The sequence below is a fragment of the Mus musculus genome, chromosome 6 (assembly GCF_000001635.26).
Source record: "Mus musculus strain C57BL/6J chromosome 6, GRCm38.p6 C57BL/6J".
Taxonomy (NCBI): domain Eukaryota; kingdom Metazoa; phylum Chordata; class Mammalia; order Rodentia; family Muridae; genus Mus; species Mus musculus.
The window spans coordinates 77,594,268-77,607,153 of record NC_000072.6 but is presented as its reverse complement, the minus strand read 5'-3'; the positions used below and the strand labels follow the sequence as shown (position 1 = coordinate 77,607,153).

General features: G+C 39.5%; 1 protein-coding gene and 1 long non-coding RNA gene across 6 annotated transcripts in view; both read left to right on the top strand.

Moving 5' to 3' along the window:
• Ctnna2 (catenin (cadherin associated protein), alpha 2) overlaps positions 1-12,886 on the top strand; it is a 1,098,179-nt gene that overhangs the window by 372,662 nt on the left and 712,631 nt on the right. For all 5 annotated transcript variants that reach the window (XM_011241195.3, NM_001355193.1, NM_009819.2 and 2 more), the window contains one exon: positions 1,770-1,973. In XM_011241195.3, coding sequence (XP_011239497.1) covers positions 1,770-1,973 — 204 coding nt within the window. The remainder of the gene's footprint in view (positions 1-1,769; positions 1,974-12,886) is intronic.
• Positions 1,980-8,415, top strand: Gm38837. The gene is made up of 2 exons (XR_869185.1): positions 1,980-5,646; positions 6,334-8,415. It is a non-coding gene; the product is annotated as a predicted gene, 38837 (long non-coding RNA).

The following is a 12,886-nucleotide window of genomic DNA, read 5'->3' as shown; positions in this document are numbered from 1 at the left end:
AGAGCCATGGCTCCCAAGGCTCTCCACATGAGTTCTGTTGCCATTTGGGCAGGTAGGCCTAATACAGTATGGCATGGTGGTCAGATACTAACTAGCACATTTGGCGATTATAAACGTTTCTTTCCTACCATTTTTTGTAAGCCAGAAGAGAAGACAGTGGTGAAGATCACTTTGCCAAGTGCTGCAGGAGAGTGTCGTGTCGATGCTCTATTTGTGGATGTTGAGGGTGTACTTTGTGTACGAAAGAGGGAGTTTTTTTTTTTTTTTTTTTTGCAAATATCAATTTTCTAGGAAACCCAAGGTACTTGTGGATTTGAAGTGCTGCCTCCCCTCCTCCTCTTTAAGAGCCTGTCTATACTCATCATTCAAGTCCTCAGGATTCTTGGACTCAGATCTCTCTCTCTCTACTGTTAAGATTTTCATGTTTTAAGTTTAGTTCTTCTTTGAGAATTCCTTTCAAGTATATGATGTACTTTAGTTATGTCTTCCCCTTACTCTTCCTTCTAGATTCCATCTTCCCATACAATCCCTCCCCAATTTCCTGCCCTCCTCTTGTTCACTAACTAATTTCCTTATGTTTATAACAAAGTGATTATAATAAATGCTTATGGTATAGATATGAATATAGGATCACCCACTTGATCCTGGACAGCCAACCAGGTACAACCCTAAAGACAACTGACTTTCCTTCTTCTAGCCACCATCAACTACCAATAATTCATCAGTCCAGTGTGGGAGCTTGAGAGCTTCTCCTCTATTCATACTGGAATTTTGGTTAGCTCAATCATTTACAAATCTTGTCCAGGTAGCCACAGCTGTGGCATGTTCAAGAGTGCAGTTGCTTCCTCATTTTGCCAGAAGGCACTATGCCTTGCCAGTCTTCTCTGTTCTTGGCTGTTTGAATGTGCCTGCCCTTCTTCCCTTGGTTCCTGAGTTCTTCTTTTAGGTACTGCACTTTGAGCAATTGTGGGTCTTCGTATTAGTCCCAATCCACTGCAAACAAAGTCTTCACTGTTGAGTAGTATATTCATTACTATTCTATTTCTCTGATAAAACACGATGACCAATGTAACTTATAGAGTAGAATTGATTTCAGCTTACAGTTTTAGATTCCATCATGGCAGAGAATTATTGGAATAAGCACACTTGGGGAGTGGAGCAGCCAGCCGAGAGCTCACACCTTAAACTATAAGCATGAAGCAGAGTGGGTGAGCTAAGTGGGTAATGTCAGCTAACTGCAGGGGAACTCGGATGTGCATACATTCTGGATCTTATTTTGTAAAATCTATATTTAACATAAAGAGTATTAGCTCCTTGTGCAATGTTAACTTGTCTCGTGCCTTTTGCTGAGGTATCTAAGGACATCTGTCCTGAGACTCTGCTGTTCCTTCGGAGAAGGCTCTCAATGCAGCTAGAGTATAAATCGTTGATTTCAGGTCATATCTCACTTATCAATCTTCCTAATTCTCCAGTGCTCCATCCTTGAAGGCGACAAAGGCGGTGTAACTATTTCATGGGAAAGTGCCTCCCCACAGATGGCCTTAACCAAGAACACAGGCTTCAGATAAGAGTCCCTGTTCTTAAACTATAGATTACATTTATAGGGAGGGGGAAAAACTTTCTCAAGAACTTCTCACTATCTTGATTTTGTCTCAGTATCTGGTTTCTTTTCAGAGGAGGCCTGTCTGGTCTTAGCTTCAGTTTCATTTAGAAAATAGGCTGAGGCAGGTGTCTCTCCCCTATTCACAATTCCTTTCTGATTTCTTCAGAATAAGATCATCCTGGACCCCATGACATTCAGCGAGGCCAGGTTCCGACCATCCCTGGAGGAGAGACTGGAGAGCATCATCAGTGGGGCTGCTCTCATGGCAGATTCCTCCTGCACACGTGATGACCGCCGTGAGCGTATTGTGGCCGAGTGCAATGCAGTTCGACAGGCACTCCAGGACCTGCTAAGCGAGTACATGAATAACGTAAGTGCTGGGCTCCCGGCCTTTCTCATCTCAATGGTTTGTGCTTGGTGCTCTTGTGATGAAATCAGGCATAGGAGGAAATGAGGACTGGAAAAGAGTAAGGTTTCACCAAAGGACCACTTGGGGGAAACCTGTGCTCTGACTCTTGTTTCCACGTGTGTGTTTCAGATGGAAGAATTGAGTCGAGTGTAAAATCTCAAAAGATCTGTGGTTTACTTGAGTGGTGTCTTCTTGGTCATTTTTATGGTTGCAATTTGACTTAAGCAGGAGTTCAGTTGGTGAAGGTGGATGATTGATGGAAGCAAAGGAGGCTGTGCCAACTGGTCCTTTACAAAGTGCATTTTCAAAGCTAAGAATAGCAATAGATGCTAATCTTCAACTCTGAAAGGCATTAATAAGCACAGCAAGTTTAAAAGTGCTCCTGCAGGTCTAATAAAGTGGGAAAGTTCTAACTGCCTGCAAACTTGGAGGAATTTATTAGACCGATTCTACAAGTAGGAATTATAATGAGTCAAATTTCAAGTAAGTGTGATTTCAGTCTCTTTGTGGATGACACAGACAACAACCATTCTCTCTGTGTCTTATAAATTGTGACTGTGTGTGTGTGTGTGTGTGTGTGTGTGTGTGTGTGTGTGTGTGGTGTATACCTGTAAAATGCAAGGTGATTGAATCTATATTCTTTGCTTTGAAAGGCACTGGACTGTGGTTGTATTCATATTGCTTTAGGTAAGTGCCCAGAGTTTGTGTTTATGAGTGATCAGTGTTCTCCCTGTGTTGCATTCTCGTCTTTGAGAGGATCCAGTACAAGTTGGAAAAAAGCTGTCAGTAAAATTGGCCTTTAGTTCATACCGTGTTGTCAGAATGGCCTAATGGTCCTGAGGTACAGGAATGCTGAGAAATCTGTCCACATCTTTTGCATTACAATGCAACATCCCCAGGCAGTGCTGAGACTGAACAGCCTCCCAGTACCTAGTGACTGATTTCTATCTTACATAAACACATGCAGCTTAGTAAATCAGTAAATCAGCAGGGTAAATTTCAAACAGGAAGCCAGCCAGCATTGGCAGTGACAGTCTTTTCCCTGTCGTTTGAAAAACAAGAGAACATATACTGGAAACAGACCAGAAACTAAACTGCCAGATTTTTTATTCCCCTGGGCCAATGTTATGACTCTGCAGAAGGTGCTTGTACCCACACCTAAAGTTCTGGATTAGAACTCCAGGTTCCAAATGGTGGAAAGGAGAGAATTGATTCTGAAAGCTGTTCTCTGACCTCCACATGTGTGCTATAGTATGTGTGTGCCTTATTCCAAAGGAATAAAGAAACATAATAAAGAAACAAAAATCACCCCCCTTTCCATGAACCTTCAGGTGGTTTGATTTTCAGAAGACTTGTTCATTTCAGTAGAGGATGAAATATAGATGTCTATCTAGACATTTGTGAGGACATGTCTATAGGACTTGAGTGAGCAGCACATGCTGTGATCTGGCTACATGGATGTTATGTAGAGTACAGCTAGAGATGTTTGGGGCCAAGGGCTCTCCCAGCTTAAGCAAATCTTGTGTGGCAGACTTATGAAAAAGGAATGCTCACGTGATCTGGAGCTTGCTGTATTTGTGCTTACATTTAACAGAACCTTGGCAGGGCGAGTGGGCTGTTGATATGTATGCAGACTTCAGCTTTATCTTAAGGTACACTAGGATTTCATCAATGAACAGTTATTACCAAAAGAGGTAGAGAAAGTAACAAAATAATGATAGTTGTAGACTTATTATAAACAAATCAGAATAGACTGTGTTCCCGTGAATAGAAGCCACGGGCTATGATAAGAAAGAAAATGAGACAAGTGTAATGTGATGTGTGATTTTCATTTGTTGTCTAGAATACTATCAAATCAGGTGGGTTATGTTTTGTTTATTTCTTTGCTTTGGGTGTGCATGCATGCATGCATGTATGCTTGTGTGTTTAGTTTCAGTGTAAGTACATACAGACCAGCAGAGATTGCTGCATTTTGTGGCTTACTGAACTTCAGTTGCTTGTAGTTTGGTGTGATACAGAAATGGTTTGTTTTTTCTGCTTTCTACTTTCATATAGTGGCAGAATGCATAGAAGGCTGTAATTTTCAAATTCCCAAGCATACAAATCCTGTTCCCATCAAAGACTGAAACAGAACATATCCCATTTTTGTCCTTATCCAAACTGTATGCTGTTTTGTTGAGTTTCCCAATAGTGACTTAAGGGTAGAGCTGGATGCAACCATGCCACCATGGTTCTTATGAAGTGTATTTATTTCTACTTCTACAAAAATAATGTGCTTATTTTGATATAGCGCATATTAATTTACAGATAATGGTATAGATCCTTGGCTTGTCTTAAGTTTCTGTGGCTGTAAATGCTGACTCAGTCCACCATTACTAAACAGTTTTGTTCTCACCCCATTCTGTAAGCTGTGGGAGTAAATGCATTAATTATCACATGTATATTTTTGTGCTAATGTATTAATAACATTAAGATGAGAAAATCATGAACCCAAATAATTAGAGATTGAAATCTTGGGATAACACTCATTTCTGAATTCCAGAAATATCATCCTACTTGTAGTACCCCATTGGCATCCAAAACAACCCAAAGGTGCCAGACTTACCAAGTGACATGGAATGCAGATGGAGATTGCAGAGGCCCACTGGGCACAAACTGATGGAAAGGCCAGTCTTCCTGGGGGATGGGTTGTGCTTTGCACATGTAGATATTGTTGAGCTCAGAAGGAGCTCAGAATGAGATCGTTGTTTCCTAGATATGGTTATAAATGTATGTGTTTAATTAATCTTTACACGTGTGATTTGAAAATGCCAGAGAAATTGTGCACTTTTAAAAAGATCTGATAAGAGAAGAGTCTATGTATGAAGAAGACACCAGAGACTAAAGCTGGGATCTTAAAACAGGTAGGGATAGGAAGGAAAAGGGGTTTTCAATGGCCCTAAGAAAGTGTTCAGTTAGCAAGGCCTTGTGTTGTTCTATTTAGCTTCAGAACCATCCTCGAGTGAAACTGTTCTTTAAAACTTCCAACACTGATAGATTGCCATTATAGTACACATTGGGTCTAATGAGTAGAGGCTCTTTCTCAAAAAAGAGGCATGGTCTGAACGTGTCAGTTGGTATTGCTGCTGTCCATGTTATTGGTATAAATTATTCCGAATTATAAGGAGCCCATAAACCTTCCAAAGGAAGCTGTTTTATGCACCTTAGTTTGGGAGCATTAAACTTTCTTTATTAAGACATTAAAATTAAATTCAAATATCTACTAAAGTTAGCTTATGTGCCACAGGGAAAATGGGAACTTTGCTATAGAATACAAGGGAACATGGTATTTTACAGAGATTTTTATAATGGGTTGACACATTCATTCAACAAACGCATAAATGACTCCTTTGTGCTAGGTATCACATTTGGAAAGCAGGTGTGAACAGAGCAAAGCTCTCTGCTTTCCCAGGGCTTGTGCTCCAGAGGGAGATGATGGACATCGTAACTGTGAGTGCTTTGAGCATGAGTTATTTCAGATAACGAAGAGCCCAGAGTCAAGATAGAAAACCCAAAGAAAGAGGAAGGAGGGAGTGCTATTGAGTCCTGAAGACACAGGCACATGAAAGGATGACAGATCAAAGACCTTCTTGAGGTAATGGAACAGAAACCATAGGAACCAAGGGCCTTGCTTATGAGCAGGTATCTAGTATACCAGGACATTTATGAGGGGATGAGCACCCATTTGCACAGGGCCTTATGCAACATTGCACAGGACTTGGCTACCATGTTAATGGGATGAGAGATCATCTGAGAGAGGAGATTGGAGATTCAGGAATCAAGAACAGTCTGTAAAGGTCTAATAATAAGATAAATGGAAGAAAGGTCAATAAAAGCTGGATTCTGGACTAATCCACATTAGCATGCTCTCCTTAGACAGAGGACAACAGTAGAGGTGGACTAAAGTGTCCACATTCTGACTGTAATTTTAATAAAAAATTCACATGAAATATCTGCTGTAAAAATGTAAAATAGACATCGGGAATCATGAACAAGATTTACATACATGTCAGAAAACCTTATTTGATTTAAATTCCACTGAGAAATCTTATTTAACTCCAATGTAGTAGCAATTTGTAAATAGCCCACTTGCCTGCTGTGCCTGCATACTTTGATAGACAGAGGGTATTTGAATGGGTGGTTAAGTAGAAAAATTATGCTTCAGAAATCTGTCACCAAAAATGCCTCTAAGTATGCTTTGGATTCTTATATAGGACTGGAAAATAGATTCTGTACTCAACTACAATTCAGAACCATAAGAAAAGTTTAATCCTTATTCTAGGTACTAAAACGGTAATCGTGCAACACTGAGAGGCAGTGAGCTGTTTTCTTCTTCATGCACAATTCACTGATGAGCCTTGGTGAGAATATGGAATGTTATGTGCCTGGACCGGGTGTACTGTGGTGCTGTGCGACCTGGTTGAATTCTCTATGCATACACTCTTTGTATAGATCTAAGTCCTTTACTGTTTATGTGTATATGTGTGTGAATATATGCACATGAGTGCAGGTGCCTATAGAAGTCAGAAGAAGGCTTTGAGTAACCTAAAGCTAAGGTGAGAGGTGGTGGGGAGCCACCCACTGTGAGTGCTGAGAAGTGAACTTGGATCTGCAAGAGCGGCAAGCCCTATTATCCATCAAGCCATCTCTCCAGCCCCTCTACATGTTTAATGTATATTAAAGAATGGGACTAGGGAGATAAGTAGGTATGTAAAGTGCTTGCTGTGGAAGGAGTGGGACCTGAGTTCTATCCCCAGTACTCATGTAAAAGCCAGGGATGCCAACATGTGCCTGCCATCCTTCCTCAGTAGGGATAAACACAGCTAGATCCTGAGGGATCGATACTATTTAATGTAGCCAAACAGAAGGAAGGTATCCGAAATTCAACCTCCAGTCTTCACATGTGTCTGCCAAAACACAGCAACACATGCATGTCACACACACACACACACACACACACACACACACACACACACACACACAGGTAAACATGCTCATACAATTAGGGAAGTCTGCACAGCAAAGCAAATATTCATTTGACTAGAGGGCCTTGGAGGTCTCTGCTGTGTTAACTTATAGCAGGGTACATTTTATTTGTATTTTTTAAAGATAAAATTATATGTGAAATAAATGAATCCATGGCTTTTTTTCATCCCCGTTGGGTCCTTTCAGTAGGTCCCTGCCCTTCATTTACCAATTGGTACTGAAAGTGTAGTAATTAAAAAACACAGTAATACACTGTTGTGGGGTCAAACACATATCTAAGTCCCTGCAATACCAGTGTCCCATCCTTAGCTCCACAAGAGAATGTAATATAACTGGATATATCAGTAGCTGTGAAAAAAAATCCACGCTGAATGGGAAGTTATAGGAAAATAGTGTTTTTTCATTTGTTTTGTCTTTAGCATATAGCTCCAGGAGAGGGGCATTCCATCTTGGTAGACAGGGAATGACAATTCTGGAAGCAGAGAGGTCACATTTCATGCACACACAGGAAGCAAAGGAAGAAAAAAAAATGAGACCACTCTTTAAAACTGAAATGCCCTTACTCAGGGATGGACTTTCTCCAGCAAGGCTCCTTCCTCTGAAGATTCCAGAACTTCCCCCAATGAACTGGAGAGGTAGTGTTACATAGGTGAGCCTAGGGGAGATTTCTCATTTAAACCACCAGAGGGAGCTTCTTCAAGGATCTGCTTATGAGGGCTCTGAGGATGCAGTAAGATCCATTAAGGTCTTTTACAGCCTTATCCTCATGTCTAACCACAGCCTCGTTTAAACAAACTCTGCCTTGCTCTTTAATTTATTGAATTTTACATCTTCATACAAGCATATCTGATACGTTAGTGTGTTTCCTCCTAGACCCCACCCTTCTGATTCTTGTTCCTCTTTCCCCCATCACTCCCCTCTGTCACCTTGACAACTCCACATCTGTTCATCATTTACAAACACTCATGTGTAATTTTACACATCTGTAGAAAACCTTCTTCCTCGAAGTCATATGACATAAAAATGAGGTGATATCCAGGGATACAGGACCTCAGAAAACAGTGGCCTTTCTATTGTTCTTACTGCATTTTGCTTTTTGTAGTATGATATGCATATGCAATCATTCTTAATAAAACGTATGATGTAAAACTTATAATCGTATTTCTTATATACAATTACTGTTAAAAGTTGGGTGTGTGCCTTTATAATGCTTATAAATTTTCAGAAACAGACTATGTGTCTAATACACACAAGCTTGTGTTATGACTTGATTTTTTTAAAAAAAATGGTTGACCTATAAATGGTATTTTGTAATCTATTTTCTTTGCTCAATATTTTGTTAATAAGTTTCGATGCCAATAAATATTCTCTAAACAAATGCTTCCTGACTGCATAGTATTTTGTTATGTGACTATATCATAATCAACTTTGAAGACATTTATTTACTCTGAGTATACTGATTAAGTACAAAGATGGGTATTGGAAGAGACAAATATAGAAACCTCTTTGTGTACGCAGTATAGTGTGATTTAAAATCAAACTATGACTAAGTAAAAGATTCAGGAAAGGTATGAATGCCGATGTGAAGTTTAGATGAATTTTAGACTCCTGGGAAGTGTTAGGGCTGCAAACATTTGCATGTAAACAAAATGTAATTTCCTCTGAAAGCTTGCATTGGCCTTGAATTCAAGGCTATATTCATGCCTGACCCTTAGAATGAACATCTAAGTTAAAAGTGGATGCAGTAGCTGCGTGCATCTGTTACACTGAAACTCAGAAGCCCGAGGCCTAAGGATTTTCTGTTCAAGGGAATTTGATCAGCCCATGGAAAGAAATCCCAAATTCAAATAAATAAATTCATAACAATAAATCCCCCTTGCAATTACCTTGTGTGTATATTTTCGTGTGTTTTTTAACTGGGTAAGTTTAGTTTCGTTTTATCTGAAAAACAATCAGGTTTCCAGGAAATACAGGGTTATGTATCTCCATACAGCTAAAAGTGTCCAAAGGCCTAATGAGCAAGCCCAGTGCCAGGGTGGAATTCCTCTCCAATCTCTTGAATGCACAGATAGATATCCAGAAGTGCAAGGAGACTGGTGTACAAGAAATTATGAGTGATAAACTGGACATGGACCTGTGCCGTTGTTTTAGCTGATGCCCAGGTTTCAAATGGGGCATTCAGGCAAAGAATAGGACACGAAGTCTGGGGGCCCTGCTGGATGGGTCTAACCCAGGCCATTATTAGAAGGAAGTCTGGGATCTCAGGTAGAAACAGCATTGGAGCATGACCTAACAAAATAAAATTTAATTTAAAAAAAAGTGAAAAGAAGAAGAGATAGTGTCTTATCTATTAAAGAGAATGATAGAAAATATCACTCCTTGAAGAACTTAACACAAATCACTGGCCATTTATTCCAGAGCCCAAAACTGAATAATCACAGCATGCCAAGTTTTAGCCAGAATTTACTTTGAGGCTCTTCTGCTTTACTAATCAGGATACCTTGGAGAAGACAATACCGTTGTGGCCAGAGGCCCTTGTCTCATTTTTTCATACTGTACTTTTAGAAAGTTCAGGTTCATTTTAATTTTTTGTTCTTTGATAATCTCATACTTGTATACAATGAAATATGTAACATATACAATCCCCGTTCCCTACCCCCAAGCCCCAATATATTCACTACATCATCTCTTTCTCATAATTTCATGTAATCTTTTTTAATATCCTACTAATTCCAGTAGTACTGCATATACGTAAATAAGAGTGGAGCCGTCCACTAGAGTAGAGTTACCCTACCAATGGCTACGTCCTCAAAGAAGAATGCTGTTCTCTCCCTCAGTAGCCATCAATTGCCAATAGAAATCTGTCTCAAAGTATTCGTAAAATTGAAGTTACAGCAAAATTAGTTTAGATTCTAGAACCATTAGAACTCAATTCAAGGAAGCTATCATAACATAAAATTGACCTAAATGACTAATTATAAGTTAAACCTCCTGTGATTCTAATTACTAAATTGTGATCATAAAGTATTTTAAAGAAAGTGAAGGGAACATTTGGGAATATGTTGAAGGGTCAAAAGATTGTCAGGCTTTCAAAGGCAGACATGGAATGCGAGATTATGAGTTGTGATCATGGAGAGGGTATGATGTATGCAGGAGGTTCTTTGTGACATTAAACCTGTACCAATAAAGAGGAGATGCAAAGTAACTGAGAGTAAGGCGATCTCTGCCTTGCAGAAGGGTGATGCTTACAGAATGGTTTTAGGAAGATGAAACTAGCAACCCCAAGCTTCAGTATTACCCAACTAACTGTGGCTTCTTTAAGGAGCTCTTCCTGCATACAGAAAGACAGTATCAACTAAAACTATGAAAATAAAAATTATCCCAACAGCAAAACTTCTCAGTGTTCTAGCCAGTGTCTTTTCTGAAAAACAAAAACAAAAACAAAAACAATCTCTCAGAGAGTCCTTGAAAGCTAGGCTGAATCATACAAGGTCAATCAATATGAAGAGGAAGAGCCCAAAGCATTATGGGATAATCAGGAGTTGTCTTTAGCTTTGTAAATGAACAGGGTTCGCTGACAGCCTAGCCTGCCAAGTCATCAGATTGGTCATCATAGCTAAGGCAGCTGGGACAGCCCAACCTATCAAGTGATCTTCTCAGGAGAGCCTTTACACCACCAAACTGTCAGAGAGATTAGAATGCTGTATTCTGTTATCAAACATACGATAAGCCCTTCTTCTAGGTCTTCAAAATACACTGCATGCCTGGGACTGGAGTTCTCACTCCCCAATATGTTGTTCCAGAGATAAGCTTGGAAGCCATCTTTGTTTAGACCTGGCACTGCCTTGGTCCCACAATGAAATATATCGCTCTTGATTCAAATAGGATATAATTGCACTCTTAAAAATTATTTCATTGATGATAACGCATCTTTGTCCAGGGACACAAACTCTTTCAGAGACTTTGTACATAATATCACCTTTGATTGCAATGTCCTTTCTAAAACCTGGTGAAGAGGACTTTGCCTCTGAAACTTAGCTTAAATATGTTCTCTTGATTGCTTTAGCATACTTAATTTGGTAGTTATATCTGCCATATTCCAATGATATCACCACTGTGATTGGTTATCTTGCATTTCCACTGTTGGAATTTAAACTCTCATGAAGAGGAGCCAGATATAGTGAATAATTCCCAGAATAGAGAACATCTAGCCTAGCACAGGGTAGGCAATATAGAGATATTTCTAATGAACAAGTGGATTTCACTTCATCTCCAACAACAACAGCAATAATAACAACAATAATAATATTAAAAGTAAAGAATTATGAGTATAGAAGAAAGAACAAGAAGAGAAGGAGAGAAGACACAAATCCCATGACTTTAGTACATTAAGTCTTACTTTTAGGATGGTGGTTCCTCCTTATGCATTACTCAACCACTTGCTGAAACCAGTTGATAAATCAGTTAAGATGAACTCTTTGTTTGGGGGGGGTTGTTTGTTTTGTTTCCTTTTTGGTTTTGCTTTGTTTGTTTTGTTTCTGTTTTGGTTTTTTGGTTTTTTTTTTGTTGTTGTTTTCTTGTTTGTTTGTTTGTTTTTGCTTCCCATTGCTGTATTCAGCCCATTCTTTCTAGATCGATCTTTCCTATGGCCCTAGGAAAGTGTGCTCCATCAGATCTTTCTGGAAAATCTTGAAATGATCACAGTAATTGGGCTGGTGTCATTGTGTGGCTGTCATTTGAGGCAGGACCTTATAGCGGACCTTATAGCTTAGGCTGGACTTGGACATGACATGTTGCCAAGGTTAGACTTGAATCAAGCTGACCTGAACCTCAGGTTCCTACCTGCTAGGTTTACAGACATCAAAGATGAAAAGGAAGCACACCATAGCTTGCTCTTCAGTTTAGAGATCTTCCCTGAACAGCTTCTCTTTGGCATTACTAGGACAGCATGCCTGTCTGGACATGTCCATAGCAATGAGTCCCAGGAGCTAAGCAGAGCTCTTATTGCCAGTAACTAAGGATTTTTTCAGTCTATACTATGGACATCGAAAGCTATTAACTCATTGCTTCCTGAGAAACAGTTCCTTTAAGAACCCCTAAATTAGCACAGAAAGCAGAGGTCACCACTGAGACATTCTGTTCGTCCCCATCCAATCTGCACAATCACAGTGTCCCACAAGAGAGATTTTAATTGCTAACTTGATCAAGTACTTAGGAAAGTTTTTGCTTATATTGCTATTTATATGTATGAATATTTGTGTGCATGTGCACATATGTGCTGATATGGCTTCATATTTATGCACATGTGTAGGCCAGACGTCAGTGCCAGCTATCTATTCTCTATCACTCTCCAACACACTCTCAAGGCAGAGTCTCTCACTGAAGCTCACCCAATTAGCTAGAGTGGCTAGTCAGTGAGTGAGCCCTAGGAATCTTCCTCTCTCCCTCCCAAGATCATGGGTATCTGCATAACAGCGCCACATCCAGTTTATTGTGTAATGAGTTCTGGAAATCTTAACTGCTATTCCTCTACTTGCATGACAAGCACTTTTTTTTTGATTTAGCTCTCTCTCTCTCTCTCTCTCTCTCTCTCTCTCTCTCTCTCTCTCTCCCCTCATCCAGATTTTTATTATGCTCAGAGAGGGAACAATTTAAGACAGAGGGTTAAATCAAATGTTGATTTAACTCAATAGAGGTTTCAAATCAATTTTCTTTTTTTAATCACTGGGAATAAATACTGTTGTAAAGAAATTAAAAAAAAAAAAAAGACAGTAAGTGAAATATATCTGGCGTAGTTGTTGAGCTATTCTACCCAGCTAGGACATGCAAAATATCTGAAACTGGAGCTG